Source organism: Doryrhamphus excisus, linkage group LG9 (assembly GCF_037039965.1).
Source record: "Doryrhamphus excisus strain RoL-2023G ecotype Guam linkage group LG9, RoL_Dexc_Guam_v1.1, whole genome shotgun sequence".
NCBI lineage: Eukaryota > Metazoa > Chordata > Actinopteri > Syngnathiformes > Syngnathidae > Doryrhamphus > Doryrhamphus excisus.
Genome location: NC_136365.1, coordinates 8,282,681 through 8,301,440, shown reverse-complemented (window position 1 = coordinate 8,301,440; position 18,760 = coordinate 8,282,681). Strand labels below are relative to the sequence as shown.

At 40.1% G+C, this 18,760-nt stretch overlaps 1 protein-coding gene across 1 annotated transcript; it reads left to right on the top strand.

Moving 5' to 3' along the window:
* Positions 1-1,184: 1,184 nt before the first annotated feature.
* gucy1a1 (guanylate cyclase 1 soluble subunit alpha 1) lies at positions 1,185-18,620 on the top strand. The gene is made up of 8 exons (XM_058069609.2): positions 1,185-1,618; positions 1,791-1,858; positions 2,449-2,528; positions 3,834-4,546; positions 9,461-9,946; positions 14,335-14,478; positions 14,783-14,937; positions 15,128-18,620. Exons 1-8 carry the CDS (start codon positions 1,349-1,351, stop codon positions 15,246-15,248), a joined length of 2,037 nt encoding a protein of 678 aa, XP_057925592.2. The 5' UTR covers positions 1,185-1,348; the 3' UTR covers positions 15,249-18,620.
* Positions 18,621-18,760: the final 140 nt, after the last annotated feature.

Genomic DNA, 18,760 nt, shown 5'->3' with positions numbered 1-18,760 from the left:
GATTGTTATTACTGGTGGACAAGTGGTTAGCACGTAGGCCACACAGTTCAGGAAGACCTGGGTTTGAATCATCTCTGTTTGGCGTTTGCATGTTCTCCCCATGCATGGGTTTCCTCCCACATTCCAAAAACATGCTCGGTTAATTGGCGACTTCAAATTGTCCATAGGTATGAATGTGAGTGTGAATGGTTGTTTGTCTATATGTGCCCTGTGATTGGCTGGCGACCTGTCCAGGGTGTACCCTGCCTCTCGCCCAAAGACAGCTGGGATAGGCTCCAGCATCCCCGCGACCTTCATAATCGGTAGAAAATTAATGAATGAATGAATATTTCAACTTTTTAATTTCAACTTTACGTCCCAAAAATTCATTCATTCATTCATTTTCTACCGCTTTTTCCTCACGAGGGTCGCGGGGGGTGCTGGAGCCTATCCCAGCTGTCTTTGGGGCGAGAGGCGGGGTACACCCTGGACTGGTCGCCAGCCAATCACAGGGCACATATAGACAAACAACCATTCACACTCACATTCATACCTATTGACAATTTGGAGTCGCCAATTAACCTAGCATGTTTTTGGAATGTGGGAGGAAACCGGAGTACGTCTCAAAAATATTTTTCAAAAAATGTTTTTCTTCCATGTTCTATTTTTCAATGTTATTGTTTATAGGAATAGGTTAGGTTTTATAAGAATACTTTTTGCTCATAACTTTTATTGTCAGAAATGATCTAATAATATGGTATTAACCTTAATTAATCCTTAACTGTCATAACATGATGGATCTTTTTTTGTCATATTACATATTTTAAGGTAGCCAACATTTTAGAAACAGTATATGATATCTCATTATGATGCAGTGTATGGTTTTATGAGTATTCTAAGTACTACCTCAGCTCGTGTATTGAATGTCAAGAGATTGTGCAGGTGTACCTAATGCTGTGTCCATTGAGTGCATAACGTGAAGAGCAGACGAATGCACATGAAATAAAAAAAAGACCATTGCATGAGAGAAGTCGCCTGGAAATAATGTCTCGGTGCTGATAGGTCGCTGAGCTCTACCAGCCGTGCTTGCGCATGGATTTGCCTGCAGCTCTTTGCTCTCAACCCCACACCCCCCCACCCAACTCGCCCCCCTTTTCCAGCGTCTCATTGGCTTTTTTTGGTTCTGATCTCTTCCCTGCACATCATCAGTCCAAGCAGGTTCCAGTGCACGTTATACATCGCGGCGTGCACAGTGGCGCAGATGGTGGAGGATTTCTAAATAAAACTCCAGATGATGGCTTTCTGTACAAACTGTCTCCATCCAACATGAGATCAGAGGCTGTGTGGTGAGGACATCGCAGCATTGAAGATGTTCTGTGCCAGGCTAAAGGAACTTCAGATATCTGGAGAGTGTCCTTTCTCCAAAAGCAACCATCACCACCACCACCAGCAGCAGCAGCAGCAGAAGGAGGGAGAATGTGGGGAGAGCTCAGGCGACGCCACAGCGGGGTTCTCGCCTGTTTCTATGGACGTGCAAGGCAAAAGAGACGATGAGGATCCACCTCGGCTGAGGAGCAGCAGAGCCAAAGTTAACCTACATACGCTGGGGGAGAGCATCCGCAAACTGGCATGTCCTGAGGTGGGTTGAGACGTCAATGTAATAACATTTAGTTCAAAATAATCTCAATATTTTATATATATATATATGCATATGTGTATGTGTGTGCCCCTACACACACACATATATATATATGTACCTATATATATATATACATGTATCTCAAATGATGACCTTTAATTTTATGATACAGTTTCAAAGGCTGCACACTGCCCTCCAAAGATTGACGAGACTCTCTGTTCAAACCAAGGAATCTGAAAGGTAATATTATATTTTTATTCATTTATTCTTTAAAATACATTTTTTTTTTGACTCAAAAAACCCAGCAGACTCAGAAAACGACAATTCAATGAATATAGGTGCAGCTGCCTTTCAAAAGAATGCTCAATAAGGCTCAGTTTTGAGTGACACTTATGTTTATTGTTGTGGCTGTAGTACTGCATATATAATATCCTACAATATACTTTCTTGTATTATTTTTAAAAAAAGGGGGCCAGGTTTTGTGATATTATTTGAGATAATATTCATAATGACATCCCAAACAAGAGCTGTAATTAAACGTCTGCCATTACAAAAGGTAATAATAATTAATTTTTCATAAATGCACTGAAGAGCACCACAATATATTTTCTGTATTTCTCTATTAATTCCAATACCAAATGATTTCAAAACATAATTAAAAGAAGTTACTCAAACTGAATATCTAAAATGTTTTCCTGCACATATTGCATGTTTGTTGTGAAGAAATGTATAGCATGAAATGTATAGCATGATGTTGGACGTGTGAATGCAAAAGTTCCAAAAATAATACATTTTCAAAAGCCTAGCCCTTGTAACTTTGTGTTCTGCAGTGCCGCAGTTTTATGCACAGACTGTAGAGAAGACACAGAGCATTTAATGGAGATGATGAACGCTCACTCAACCCAAACAGGTAACTGGACACCTCTGATATACATTTCATTTGTTATTTTATCAATTCACTGGTATAACTGGGTTTTTGTTATTGATTTTTTCCAAAAGGTTGATAAAAAAAAACGAAATGTATGAAAACTGAGTCAATTTTACCTGAAGGAAATAATGTCAATCCAGAGCTGACTGGCTCATTAGGTAATATAGGCAGCTGCTAAGAGCACTGTGGCCTCCAGGGGGTGCAAATAAGTCCAGAAAATAATGTGCCTTACTATTAACACTTAAAACGGAAAAGCTCACATTGATATAAATGTAAAGGAATTGTTGTTTTCATAATTTATTACTATTATTAGTATTTATTCACTGTATTTTACTTACTGTGTTTAAAGGGGACCGATTATGCTCATTTTCAGCACTTTGTATTAAGTTGTGGACTCCTATAGAGCAGCTGCACACAATAACCCACATAGAAAGCTTTCTAGATCTTCCAGAATCTGCACCTATTCAAGCTGTATTTAGTAGGATTTCCAAAACGGTCTGTTTTAATTTATTCCACCCATGCCCGCCTCTGGGCATGACCACTCTGATGTGATTGGTCACACTTACAAGTGTTCCCGAGGACTTGTGGACTACTGCCGAACCCCACTTTTTAATTTTGTAGGTATAGGAGTTTATAATAAATGAATAAACCCTTTGGAGAGCTACGTGAATAGTGGTACTGGTAGCTCTTGTGGAAGTACAATTTATAAAATACATCAAAATACAAAATACATCTACACTGAAAGCATGTGAATTCAACTTAGAATTACATGCTGTCTTTGAACGCAACACATCATGGCTCTTAATAACAAGGTTCAAGTGTGATTCAAATGTTCTGCTACTATTAAAGAGATGAGCGCTAGGTAAAGAGAGTTTCAGGTGTGTGCTACCTTTGCTAGCGTTCATTTGGACCTGTTAATACACAAATATATATAATTCCATCCTGTCATTTGTCATTCTGTTCATAAAATACAGTAAATATGGGCATTTTTCACGCATAATTGCAATGGGTGATTCAGTGGCTCTACTCTGAGCCGGTCCCCGATGAGCAAGCTCCTCACCCCATCTAACATTATATAAGAGGGTGTAAAAGATACCAAAATAAATGACAAATGGATGGAGCTTATTGTTAATGCAGAGCCCCCCGAGCACATCCTAGTGTACTGGCAGGCAAGGTTTGGCTATAATTTACACACCATATAGTATGTACATATAAATGTCCTGCTATTTGAGATAATTGCAGTACTTTACATACAACACATCATGTTCTGTTGCTCTCATCCTGCAGCAACCCCAATGGATGCCCTAAAAGTTTCTTTTGGTGAGGAACTTTTCCGCATGTGCTACGAGGAGGACGGCCACATTTTGAGGGTGGTCGGGGGAGCACTCCACGACTTCCTCAATAGTTTCAATGTCCTCCTGAAGCAGAGCAATGCTCCCAAAGCAGGCAGAGGGCATTGTCTAAACGAATCGTCTGTGCTGTGCTTAGACAAAGATCCGGGTCTGCTTACCGTCTACTTCTTCAACCCTCACCCCACCACTGAGCTCTTCTTCCCCGGGGTCATCAAAGCAGCTGCCCGCCTGTTGTATCACATCACGGTAGATGTGTTGATGGACCCACCCACGGCCAAAGACAGCATCCTGCAGTCAAACCCACAACCCAGTCTTCTATACACAGTCCTTGTTAAGGGGGATAAAAACCTGAGCCCAAGTCCACTGAGAGCAACCTCAGCTGGGACTCTTCCTACCTCTCTGTTCTCCACCATCTTCCCCTTCCATCTCATCCTGGACCAGGACTTGGTTCTAGTGCAAATAGGACACGGGCTCAGGAAGAGACTGACCAGAAAGGATGGCCTCAGGCGTCCATCTAACTTCCAAGAACACTTCTCCATCATGTGCCCTCAGATCAAATGCAGCTTTCAAGGTATCCTGACCATGCTCAACACCCAGTTTGTCATTCGGATCAAGCATGGGGTTTCCGCAGCAGACAGCACAGGCAAGGTATGTACATTAAGAACTCATAATGAGGCCACTCTTGGTGTTTGTTTCAATGTCGAAACGCAATAGAAAGAAAGAAAGAAATCAGGCTCCTTTTTGCGAGTAGTCGAGCTTATTAGCCGCACCACTTTTGCCCGAGGTAGAGATCACTGCTCTACCACCAGCCGAGATCACAAGCAAATGTCAAAGACCTTTTTTTTCCATCAAAGGCACAGCCCAGCTTGTGCTATTAATGTGAGGGTGCAACCGGTCGCCATGACGAGAACTGAGACGTCTCCGTGAGTAAACACGACTGTTGACTTCCTGTCAGAGGTGATCCATACTTGTTTGAATAGTCTCACAGCAGGAAGCCTTTCAGTTCAGCTGTAAAACGTCAAGTCGGGGACGAGCGAAACAGCGATAAAGAAATTAGGTTGCTTATTCATCTGATGAGCACAAACATGACTGAAATGTCAAGAGCGTCGTGTTGAACTAGTTTCAAAATAGTTAAGAGTCTAGGGAGGCTGTAATCATCACAGTACATTAAAAGAAAGCAGGTAAAAGCCAACGCTAATGTATCCAATAGGACAGGGCTGTTCCATTGACCCCCCCCCCCCCCCCTCATGTCACTGATGGGCTGGATTTGGCAGGTCAGTTCAAAACACATAGCGGATCTTTGACTAGTGTTTTTGTAATAGGTCCTTAAAAACAGCAGTGCACTCCTGTCGTATAGAAGATCTTTGATGGGCGTTTTTAAAGTGGGTCCTTAAAAACATCTGAGTACTCTGGTCACACAGCTGATATTTGACTGATGTTTTTGTAGTAGGTCCATAAAAAAACAGCAGAGCACTCTGGTCACATAAAGGATCTTTAACAAGCATTATTTATTATCATATATTTATTATATTATAAGCATTATTATTTTGGCAGTAGGTCATCAAAAACAGCAGCATACTAGTGTTGCACAAAAGAGTTTTGGCAAGTAGGGCTCCGGTCACACAAAGGATCTTTGACGTTTTTGTAGTAGGTCTGTAAAAAACAGCAGAGCACTCTTGTCGTATAGAAGATCTTTGATGAGCGTTTTTAAAGTGTGTCCTTAAAAACATCTGGTCACACAGCTGATATTTGACTGATGTTTTTGTAGTAGGTCCATAAAAAAACAGCAGGGCACTCCGGTCACATAAAGGATCTTTAACAAGCATTATTTTTTTTGGAAGTAGGTCATCAAAAACAGCAGCATACTAGTGTTGCACAAAAGAGTTTTGGCAAGTAGGGCTCCCGTCACACAAAGAATCTTTGACGTTTTTGTAGTAGGTCTATAAAAAACAGCAGAGCACTCTTGTCGTATAGAAGATCTTTGATGAGCGTTTTTAAAGTGTGTCCTTAAAAACATCTGGTCACACAGCTGATATTTGACTGATGTTTTTGTAGTAGGTCCATAAAAAAACAGCAGAGCACTCCGGTCACATAAAGGATCTTTAACAAGCATTATTTTTTTTGGAAGTAGGTCATCAAAAACAGCAGCATACTAGTGTTGCACAAAAGAGTTTTGGCAAGTAGGGCTCCGGTCACACAAAGGATCTTTGACGTTTTTGTAGTAGGTCTATAAAAAACAGCAGAGCACTCTTGTCGTATAGAAGATCTTTGATGAGCGTTTTTAAAGTGTGTCCTTAAAAACATCTGGTCACACAGCTGATATTTGACTGATGTTTTTGTAGTAGGTCCATAAAAAACCAGCGAGCACTCTGGTCACATAAAGGATCGTTAACAAGCATTTTTTTTTTGGTAGTAGGTCATCAAAAACAGCAGCATACTAGTGTTGCACAAAAGATTTTTGGCAAGTAGGGCTCCGGTCACACAGAGGATCTTTGACGTTTTTGTAGTAGGTTTGTAAAAAACAGCAGAGTACTCTGGTCACATAAAGGATCTTTAACAAGCATTCTTTTTTTGGCAGTAGGTCATCAAAAACAGCAGCATACTAGTGTTGCACAAAAGAGTTTTGGCAAGTAGGTCTCTGGTCACACAAAGGATCTTTGACGTTTTTGTAGTAGGTCTGTAAAAAAAAGCAGAGCACTCTTGCCGTATAGAAGATCTTTGATGAGCGTTTTTAAAGTGGGTCCTTAAAAACATCTGGTCACACAGCTGATATTGGACTGATGTTTTTGTAGTAGGTCCATAAAAAAACAGCAGAGCACTCTGGTCACATAAAGGATCTTTAACAAGCATTATTGTTTTTGGCAGTAGGTCATCAAAAACAGCAGCATACTAGTGTTGCACAAAAGAGTTTTGGCAAGTAGGGCTCCGGTCACACAGAGGATCTTTGACGTTTTTGTAGTAGGTCTGTAAAAAACAGCTGAGCACTCTTGTCATAAAGAAAAATCTTTGGCAAGATTTTTGTTGTTTTGCTTTTTTTTGCAGTCGGTCCTTTAAAAAAAGCAGAGCACTCCTATCTTACAGAGGATCTTTGACAATGATCTTTTTGTAGTAGGTCCTTAAAGGGGATCTAACATGCTTTTCTGACTAATAAATGTTGTCCCAATCTTGTATTCTCGTGTTAAACGATGTCAAAGCATCAGATAATGAGGTTTGTGCTTTTGAGTTTTTTGAGCATGGAGTTCTACTGACATCAATGCGATCCAGACGTCCTTATATGGGCTGCAGATTGCCTGTACTCAGTAAACGCAGACCTGCGCATTCAGAAGTCCTCAGGAGTGCCTGCAAATGTGACCAATCATAGCAGAGTAGAGTGGAATAAATTAAACATACCATTTGGAAGATCGAGAAAGTTTATTGGGTTATTGTGTGTAGCCGCTCTATAGGAGTCCATAACTCAATACAAAGCACCAAAAAAGGAGCTTAATAGGTCCCTTATAAAAACATCAGAGAACTCCTGTCATACAGTGGATATTTGATTAATGTAAACATATTGCTTTAGTTAGAATTTACAACTATATTTATTTATTTATGATTATGTATCAAAATAATATTAGTAAAGGCGGAAGTCAGCTTGATTGACGTTTTCTAGGACCAAGAAGGTACAGGCATGTTCCAAAGCTTTACGAGGTCAGTGTACAGTACCTTTGATGGTACAACTCACAAGAAAAGACAAACTTGAGTATATTGGAAAATACAAAACTGAACACAATCTGTGATGCTGATTGACTTCCAAGTTGTTTTCATTTATTATGTAAAGTGACTGAAATTGTTCACAAATTATTAGAATTTTAGTTTTTGCTGGAAAGGACATATATAGCAAGGTCAGCTATTGATACTGGGGTATTAATCTGTATGTATTATGTATGTATTCATACATAAAGATAATAAACATGTGAAATTAGCAGGATGTGTCTAATCTGGACCAGAGTAGTTCAGTAAAATACACTTAAATGTCAGTGAGGGGAATCAAAGTGGGCTTTGGCTGGATGGCATTTGTCATGTTTAGAAATAGCATTCCGCTTCAATATAAATAAATATTCTGTATCTGGCATTGCTGACGTAGTTGCCCACTGTATAGCTGCCAATATTTTTGTGTTTCTTAGTCATATGTTCTGAGCAGGTTTATTTGTGTGTTGTTTCAGGAAAACCAAATCTGACTTCCTGTAAATTGACTGAAAGTGTGCCACGAGTCCTCCATTTCTATCTAGGGTCATTGTTTTGCGTAGTGATTCACATAGCTGATTAATGTGAGATCATTTCCCACGCAATGTCCCATTCACAATCACACAGTAGACAGTGACCAGTGTGTTTTTTCTTGCACCCCAACTCAGCAGGGTTAACCCCTGCCTTGACCCTAAATGGGATTATGGATGTATAGTCCGCAGTTCAAATTTCACGGTTTTCAAAATAAATCAATTAATAAATTATTGCTGTTTTGTGGTACAATTAGGGCTAATTGTATGGATTCTTGGCCTTAATTAGGAATTTTCAAGCATAAAAATGGCTAAATGAATGAAAATATAAGACTTTATATGTAATATTCTATACTGGTCAGAAATGTTCCGTTGATGAATAGCCACCGCAGGAAGTACGCTGTCCAGAAAAGAGCAATAAGGAACTGTCCTAGTGCCAACGTGTGGGTCAATGTTATGTCTTATTTGTGTCTAATATGTCTTATTTTATGTTATTATGTCTACTGGACTAGCTGCACGGCGGTCGAGTGGTTAGCACGCAGACCTCACAGCTAGGAGAGCTGAGTTCCATTCCACCCTCGGCCATCTCTGTGTGGAGTTTGCATGTTCTCCCTGTGCATGCGTGGGTTTTCTCCGGATACTCCGGTTTCCTCCCACATTCCAAAAACATGCTAGGTTAATTGGTGACTCCAAATTGTCCATAGGTATGAATGTGAGTGTGAATGGTTGTTTGTCTATATGTGCCCTGTGATTGGCTGGCTGACTAGTCCAGGGTGTACCCCGCCTCTCGCCTGAAGACAGCTGGGATAGGCTCCAGCACTCCCGCGACCCTCGTGAGGAAAAGCGGTAGAAAATGAATGAATGAATGAATAAATACGAGCCAAAGGAACCAGTTTTTTGAACGGCTCTTTGAAAGGAACGGCTCACCAAGATCCGGCTCCCCTCATAAAGCCACAATTCCCATCTCAAGACAGCTGGGATAGGCTCCAGCAACCCCCGCGACCCTTGTGAGGATAAGCGGTAGAAAATGAATGAATGAATGTCTACTATATTGGGTAAGGAGAACAGTAAAAAGGAGACTGTAGGGGTGTTATAACATGTAGTGAGTGCTCTAATAATGTTTAGAAGGTTGTAAATAGGTTTTCTATGCTGTGACTACAAAATATTCCATTTATAAATAAGGAATCTAACCTGGAAACCTGGAAATTCACTCATCACTGTCAGGTCAGGAATCAATTAACCATGATAAACGAGGGATTACTGTAGTTCTGAAAACTGATTCCTCTCATCAACTCTTTACTCTTTTCAGCTGATGGACCTTAAGGGCCAAATGATCTACGTTTCCGAATCCAACGTAATACTGTTCTTGGGATCGCCATGTGTGGATAAGCTGGAGGAGCTAACGGGTCGCGGCCTCTACCTGTCCGACATCCCTATTCATAATGCGCTACGTGATGTTGTCCTGGTGGGCGAGCAGGCTAAAGCACAAGACGGTCTGAAGAAACGTCTCGGGAAGGCCAAAGCAGCCTTGGAGCAGGCTCATCAGGCACTTGAGGAGGAGAAGAAGAAGACTGTGGACCTCCTCTTCTCCATCTTCCCTGGCACTGTGGCACAGCAGCTGTGGCAGGGCCAAACGGTACAGGCCAAAAAGTTTGAACGGGTCACCATGCTGTTTTCCGACCTGGTGGGCTTCACCGCTGTTTGCTCGCTATGTACGCCCATGCAAGTGATCACCATGCTCAACGAGCTGTACACCAGGTTTGACCACCAATGTGGAGAGCTTGATGTTTACAAGGTACGTTACAGTACTTCCTTTGAACATAAATGCTTGTAACATTATTGCAGTGCAACATACAGTTACTACAGTACTGTAAACAGAAAAAGTGCACAGCACATGAACAATTCTGGACAATGTTGGTCTGATTCAGCTACAACTCCGCCTGTCAGTATCTGTTTCAGGCTCCTGTTTCCTGTCCACCAACTTCATGTATTATTATTTATTATTATTATGTTTTATGCCCGGCATGGCGGCCTAGTGGTTAGACCTCACAGGTAGGAGACCAGGGTTCAATTCCACCCTCGGCCATCTCTGTGTGGAGTTTGCATGTTCTCCCCGTGCATGCGTGGGTTTTCTCTGGGTACTCCGGTTTCCTCCCACATTCCAAAAACATGCTAGGTTAATTGGCGACTCCAAATTGTCCATAGGTATGAATGTGAGTGTGAATGGTTGTTTGTCTATTTGTGCCCTGTGATTGGCTGGCGACCAGTCCAGGGTGTACCCCGCCTCTTGCCCAAAGACAGCTGGGATAGGCTCCAGCACCCCCGTGACCCTCGTGAGGAAAAAGCGGTAGAAAATGAATGAATGAATGTTTTATGCCAGTATTCCACCGCACAGTATGAACTCCTTTCAGTCTGTTGCAAGTTTCCGCTCCAAAATATTAATGTGAGAAACTATGAAATCCACTGAGCATCCATCAGAATGAGATACACAAACAAACAAATGTCGGTTAAAGGGTCGCTTGTATTTACTAGTAATGTGTTGGAATGATGAGAGACAGCCTTCTTTTTTCTCTTTTATTCTGTTAAAGTCCACTCTTCTTAGGGTGCCAAGCCAAAAAAAGATATAAAATTCCCATCACTAGTCGGCTATTTACAGTACCTCTCAACAAGAGCCCTTTAGTCATAATAAAGTAACATATTTTAATCAAGGGAGACTGAGGGAAGTGAGAAAAGGGATTGATGCTGCAACTAAGTGGAGACTGTGGAGTATAATATTGCAGAGTCCAGCGCTAAGATTGGTGTGTGTATTTTAAATGGTACGATGATAGGGTCTTGCCTGTATGACCAGCAGTGGTTTTAGTCAACTTTATGGTATCAAGTCAGCACTCTGTTCTTAAAATAGTACCAGATAATACCAGATTTTGTCAAAGGAAAACAATGAGAAATGCAGCAGGGTAGGTACCATGCAGTGACAAGGGGACATTACCTGGGTCCTGTTCTTGCCTAATGCGGTATGTCATTTGAGTTGTTACATGGACCAATTAGTTGCACAATGTATGTATGGCTCCTATCTTCTACGGGTGTTGCAAGATCATGTGACGAGATTAAAACATGACATACCATTTCTCGTCTGTGGAAGAACCTGGCAGCCAGTAGCCAATCAAGACTGAACTATGGAATGTCTACCATGAATGATAATACGGTAATATGGAAGTGGCACCATGCAAGCACGCATGAAGGGATTTAGGCAGACCTTGCATTCCAACCAACCTTGGTGTCCACAGCATCAGTGTCAACTAGTGGTGTGTGGCTGCTTTTTCCATTGGAGTTAAACAGTTGCTTGCTACTAGTGTTGTGATGTTCACGAACGAACCGGTTCCTATGAATGGCTCATTAACATGAACAATAGGAACCGAGTCGCAGCTGGGAACCGTTAGCTCTAAAATGAGGCTAGGCTGGCTTCTTAAAACTTAATAAATATAAATACGGGCGGCATGGTGTGGCGGTTGAGTGGTTAGCACGCAGACCTCACAGATAGGAGACCAGGGTTCAATTCCACCCTCGGCCATCTCTGTGTGGAGTTTGCATGTTCTCCCCGTGCATGCGTGGGTTTTCTCCGGATACTCCGGTTTCCTCCCACATTCCAAAAACATGCTAGGTTAATTGGTGACTCCAAATTGTCCATAGGTATGAATGTGAGTGTGAATGGTTGTTTGTCTATATGTGCCCTGTGATTGGCTGGCTGACTAGTCCAGGGTGTACCCTGCCTCTCGCCTGAAGACAGCTGGGATAGGCTCCAGCACCCCCGCGACCCTTGTGAGGAAAAGCGGTAGAAAATGAATGAATGAATGAATAAATACGAGCCAAAGGAACCAGTTTTTTGAACGGCTCTTTGAAAGGAACGGCTCACCAAGATCCGGCTCCCCTCATAAAGCCACAATTCCCATCTCTACTTGCTACTTGTCCAAGCTGGAGTCACTCTACATTTGATCAGATTTTCCTTAGGATTTGTCAAATCAACCCACGAAGATGTTTGGACTTGTCTACTTTCTTAATCACAGAACAGTTCCATTGACGCTCATTGCATTTGGCTCAGTGTCCATAACATACCTCATACATAGAAGAGATCTATATTGACTATTTAGAAACATGGTCGCTATATTTAGCAAGTAAGGGTTTCTTGCGCCATGCATTTTTTTTCGGTAATTAAATATAAAACATCAGTATCATCATTTTACAAAGCTGTAAAAAATGTAACTCAGCCCATGATCAACAGTTTGGACACAATCGTTCGTCGCCTCACTCCATTTGTGGAACATGGTTTATTGTTTATTGCATAAATAAAATAAATAAAGACCCAGCAAGTGTGTAAAAAAAGCAAAGAAGATTATTATTATGATAATACAGTGTATTATCATGACAGTGGTTTATTTGGTCGCAATGAACATAATGTACTTTTCTTAATCTTGATTTTTTTATTATATCCCATATCCCAAAAGATGGGTACAAAAAGTAGCATGGTTGTTTTGGTAGCCCTTAACATTTGTCAGCAGAAAACAAAAACTGAGCTGATCCACCTGGTGGATGTAGTAAATGAACCTTAAAATAACATCTCACTGGCTTGTAAGCAAAAGTCTAGCCTCTCTGTCACGGCCAATATAATATCCTGTACATCTATATTTAACAAGCTCCAAATTAAAGAGCACCATTCAAAAACACAGCTGCACTTTTCAATTTGACAGCAAATTCATAATTTAACACACCAGATAGTAGCTTTAGATTTATGCGCCGTGGTGATTTGCATCAAATACCTGCAGACTGACGCCCAGTGCGTATCAGGTATCAGCGAGGTCTGCCAAAGGCTGGATGGTATAAACATGTCAGTGAAGACTTAACTGAGAGCACCGCATGTTTGACAAATACATCGTAAAATGCTCTACGTAAGCTCCTTCGGGATCCTGGTTCCACTCCACGCGTATATGTCTAAAAATAGTTTCATCTTGTCTCTCACATAGTTGTAGAGTGCTCTGCACGTACATGAAAGAAGACGATAACTTTAAAAGGATGAAGTACAATTTAAGTTTTATGGCCGCTTGCTGTCAGTTCTCTGTCTTCCACTGAAGGATGCCGACAGAGTTAGTCCACTTTTGTTTCATTATTGTTTTTTTTATTCGTACTGTTTAATATTTTCAAGCACAGATGTTAACTCACTGGGATGGAGGCCCTGTAGAGCCTAGGTTCCTAAAGTGTGGTGCGTGTGCCCCTTGGGGTACAACAATTGTCATAGGACATACGTGAATAAAAATGAAAAACTATTAGCGCCCAAGTGCGCCTGAATGCCTCATGGTGCAAGAAAGGGAGCAGAAAAAAGACAAAAGCATGAAGTTGTTCATTGCTCTGTGTGCATTTTATGAAAAAATAAGTCTGTTTGATGATTATGTTGTGTATTAAGAATTTAATCTTGAAAATTTCATGTGCCCATATTTAGGCACCTGCCTACTCTTGTTGAAATATTTTTTGCGCACTTTCTTACTTACTTCTTACTTACTTACTTACTTCACTTACTAAACTCCATTTCACTTCTCATGTATCACTGTGTTCGTCTGCTATATGATATATTTAACTGAAATGGCTGCACAGTGGACGAGTCGCCACACAGCTAGGGGACACGGGTTCGATTCCACCCTCTGCCATCTCTGTGTGGAGTTTGCATGTTCTCCCCGTGCATGCGTGATTTTCTCCAGGTACTCCGGTTTCCTCCCACATTCCAAAAACATGCTAGGTTAATTGGTGACTCCAAATTGTCCATAGGTATGAATGTGAGTGTGAATGGTAGTTTGTCTATATGTGCCCTGTGATTGGCTGACTGGCTTGATTCAAACAGAAGGATGCCAATATCAAACTGGAATAAAAGATATGTAGGATTACTCATTAGGAAAAAGAAGAAAGAAACAAACTTATCTATCTGTCAGAGCTCATATGAAATATGACCATGCAAATTACTAATTTTTGACCTGGAATTACTATTAAAAGTGTACAGCAGTAGGGGATACATGGATTCAGGTCAAATGCCTGACGACTGCAAAAAGTTTGCAGATTTGTGTTAAAAAAAAAAGTTATGTCAGTTAGTGTTGCAAAATTTTTGGAAAGCAACTTACCAGAAATATAATTCATTCATTTCAGGTGGAGACCATTGGTGATGCATATTGCGTAGCTGGTGGCTTACATAAGGAGAGTGAGACTCATGCTGTTCAGATTGCACTCATGGCCTTAAAGATGATGGAGCTCTCTGATGAAGTTAAGACACCAACTGGTGAACCCATACAGGTGAGAGAACAAGTCGACTGTCTTGATGTATAAACTTTGTACAGTACTCTATTTTACTCTGGATAAGCCTGAAATAGGTTCGAAAATATCTCTCCCCAATTGAAATAAAAAAAAAATACTCAAAGCAAGTTTATTTATATAGCCCTTAATCGCAAAAGAATCTCAAGGTTCTTTACAATCTGGCATAAATCGACAACAACATCACCTGATCTGAACCCCCATGCGGGCTAGGAAAAACTCAAAACCCAGTGGGTTTAGAAATATAAAAGCCAAAATAGAAAACCAATTTGAAATTCTTTTGCAGATGCGTATTGGTCTCCATACTGGGTCGGTACTGGCTGGTGTAGTTGGGGTAAAGATGCCGCGTTATTGCCTTTTTGGAAATAACGTCACATTGGCCAACAAGTTTGAATCCTGCAGCCAACCTCGAAAAATCAACATCAGCCCGACAACGCACAGGTAATTATTACAATGTCATATTTCAATATGTCACAACCGTTTGTTTCCAATGCTACAAAGTGGAACAAAAACATATTCTGGACAGGAAGCTGAAAGTCCAGAAGAGTGCTGTGTTTCCTCCGGTGTCAAATCATTTACCACATTGTATGTGCATTTGATTCATGTTTTATTTGTGTACCCTTTCTCCCAGATTGCTGAAGGACCGTCCAGAATTTGTCTTTATTCCCAGGAGCAGGCAGGAGCTTCCGGCCAACTTCCCAGAGGACATCCCTGGTGTTTGTTACTTTTTAGAGCCTTCCTTCAAAACCTAACAACTGGCTCGGATATAAAGTCCAGCTGCTGCAGAGCTCACGACTATGAACTCTCTAAACAGTGCTTCTTCTATATTGGAGTTGTTCAGATATTGATGATGTTGCTAAGTGTACCATCACTACTGCAGTTATTTGAAAAATACAGTTATGCTGCATCACAGACAACTGGGAAGTCTGAAATTTAAGAAATGTACATTGAAACATTGACCGACGGCACCCCTAAAGATTTACTGGAGGACAGTAGCCTATTTCACATTCAGTCAAAAACAGAATACCCATCATTTATTTGTCTGTACCTTTCACACAGTGATGATGGATATTGTTACAAGTGTGTGTTTTTATTACAGTGACACAATTTCATTGACAAGATCAAAGCCAACTTCTGGTTTGATGCAGATAATACCTGTTGGACAGCAATAATTGCTTTCCACACAACAGAATGAGAGAAGTCAGTATTGAGTAACACTATTATAGTATTTGCAATTTACACAGCCTTTGCCCCGGGTCTGTTACTACCTCTGAATATTGATAGAAATATAGAACATTGTCTATTTCAACCAACAAAAAGCAAAACGTAGCCAGATGCCATTTCTTATCTTCGTTGTCAGCCATGTTTTTTGTTTTTGTCAAGGTTTATTGGGATTTTTTTTTATATAACCATGCATTATAAATGAGGTAAATTGGTAGTAGTTTGCGAAAACACAATTATATTCATACACTTAATAGTGATTATGAAGTTGATATATAGAGCGATTGTTTCATGTCTTGTTAGATTTTTTAAATAATGATGTAGGAAAAACAGCATCCTTGCTCTTTGTTGACAAGAAAACAGTTGTAGGAATAATTATGCAGATATTCGTATACTGTACACTGTTCACTAGCATCGGTTTAACAACGAAGCTTAATTCTTATTGGTCCTTTGTACATTACGTAATGCAAATTAGCCAGATGCCTTTTCTTATCTTTGTTGTCAGCCATGTTTTTTGTTTACATGCAATTGGCACACTTTGTCATCAGACCTTGTGAGCTGCATGTGAGATCCTGTTTTTCTGACTTCCCAGCAGTCTTGAATGCAGCATTATTATCAATCTGAGCAAGCTAGCGTTGTATCCTCCAGTCCAAAAGGGGCCAGCAAAAGTTGATGTGCAATAAATGTTAACTTTTCTCTACTTCATTAACTGTACTCATACATTTTACCATTTCCACTGATCAAGCACCGTTTTACAGAACAGTCTGCAGTTTGTTTATAATTTAAGCATAAAGCAATGATATTGTGATTATAAATGTCACAAACAAGTTAGCCTGAAGAAAGCTTTGAGTAGCCACAGCACCTTTCTGCAATGCTTACATGGGACACTCCAGTGCTAGCTTTTTCAGATTGTATTTAACTGCACCATAAATATAAAAGTTTTTATTTTTGTTCCTATCTTTCATGAGCTGAACTCTGATTTAAAGTTTTCTATGTACACAAGGCCATTTTCATTTGTACTCTCAATTATAGCACAAAATCTGTCTAAATCTGTATTAGGGAGTACATCTCCTTTGCACCGATCAACATTTGGTGTGACCACCATGTTGATCAGGTTGTTGGAATGTTGGTCAATACTTCTTCAATGACTGTGCAAAGTTGCTGGATGTTGGCAGGAACCGCAACACGCTGTCATATTTGATTCACAGCAGGAGTCTATCCCAGCTGTCTTTGGGTGAAAGGCGGGGTACACCCTGGGCTGGTCACCAGCCAACATTCATGTCATTCAGTCACACTCACATTAATGGAAAATTTGGAGTCGCCACTTAACCTAAAATGCATGTTTTTGAAATGTGGGGCGAATTCAGAGTAGCTGGAGAAAACCCACACACACAGGGGGAGAACATGCATACTCCACACAGAGATGTCCAACCGATCTCCTGACGGTGTGGCCTACATGCTAACCATCAATTTTGCGTATTCTAGGAATATTCTATTCTAGGAATTATGTACAGATCTCTGAAACATGGGGTTGTGCATTATCATGCTGCAACATGGTGATGGTTGTGGATGAATGGCACAGAATTGGGCATCAGGATCTTGTTTTACGGTATCTCTCTGCATACAAAAAGCCCTTAACAGGCTGCACCTATATTGTTCATAACATAAACATGACCATACTATAACCCCACCGCCACTACGGGCCACTACATCCACAACGAAAATCAGCAAATCGCTCACCCACATGACGCCATGTCCATCTGCCCTGTACAGTGAAAACTAGGACACAATCAAATGTGTGCATTTGCCCGCTCAAGTCGGTTACAAGTTGATGATGAACTGTAGTCAAGTCCGACCTAAGGCACCTTGTGCGATAATCATGTTGCCTAATCAGCATCTTGATATGTCACACTTGAGACGTGGATGGATTATTTTGGCCAAGAAAAAGTGCTGGCATATTTTAGGCTGATTTTGGGACAATATTTGAGAGAAATAGTCAAGGGAAAAAACTAACATTTTTAGTTCAGCTCAAGAAAAATGGGGGCAAAAATAAGTGTTTATATTTTTGCTAGGTGTATAAAGATGTTACATTATGATCAGACTTAAGTGTTGTGCTATTCTATATCTGTACAAACACTCACTCCGCAATGAGTTCTAGAATATTCATTTTGAGGCCTCATTTAAGGTATTGCTTTTCTTTGGAAGACAAAAAATAAATATTGCTAAAAAGACATTAACGATTACAATTATTTAAAACTATTAAAACCATACTTTATATTTGTGTATTTTTTTGATTTTATGTTTTTTGTGGTTATTATTATGTGGTAATTATTGACATTTCTTTTTTTGTGGATATTTGAACAGCATTTCTCCCCTGTCTCTCTGCTTGCACCTTGACGTGATTGGCAAAAATCAACAAAAACAATGAATTTACTCTGTGTATTGGTGATTTTGGAAAAAAATGTAAAATATAAGGTTTAAATACACAATTTTATAAGGTATTCTAAATTTATATTCACAGAGTTGACTCAGGTGCCTTATGGAAGCAGCACGGCACATTTAGTGTAAATGACTTTTGACTTCATGACTTTTGGTTTTCTTCATATGAATGCAACCAGAAATTCTTCCAACAAAGTATATATTTGAAGTACTTTCCCCATAATAGAGCCTATACATTCCAGTTTCCTAGTGAAGTATTTTTTACTGTTTTCACTGTACACATTTATACTCTATATATGACATTGTTTTCATAGCACAAACAGCTTAAAACACAAGAATCCAATGAATGTCCTATCACTCATAAGGATGTGCTTTTATTGTTACTGTAATGTAAACAAAAGTGCAATAAATAAACTGACTTATGTGACTGTGAGTCTAGAGTATATACAGAACATTTGGTACCACAAATGCCAACAAGAGAGGAAACATAAATAAAATATAATGACAATGGTTTATTTTTATTTTTGTATACGGTAGAAACGCTGAACCAAAGTATAATTTTTCATATGGTGTTACTAGTTTATTGGGATCCATACAGCCATCT

Coding starts and splice junctions, on each gene's coding strand:
- gucy1a1 (XM_058069609.2), top strand. CDS start 1,349: ATGTTCTGTGCCAGGCTAAAGGAACTTCAGATATCTGGAGAGTGTCCT. Junction 1,619..1,790: donor GCAAACTGGCATGTCCTGAG/GTGGGTTGAGAC, acceptor TTTATGATACAG/TTTCAAAGGCTGCACACTGC. Junction 2,529..3,833: donor CGCTCACTCAACCCAAACAG/GTAACTGGACAC, acceptor CTCATCCTGCAG/CAACCCCAATGGATGCCCTA.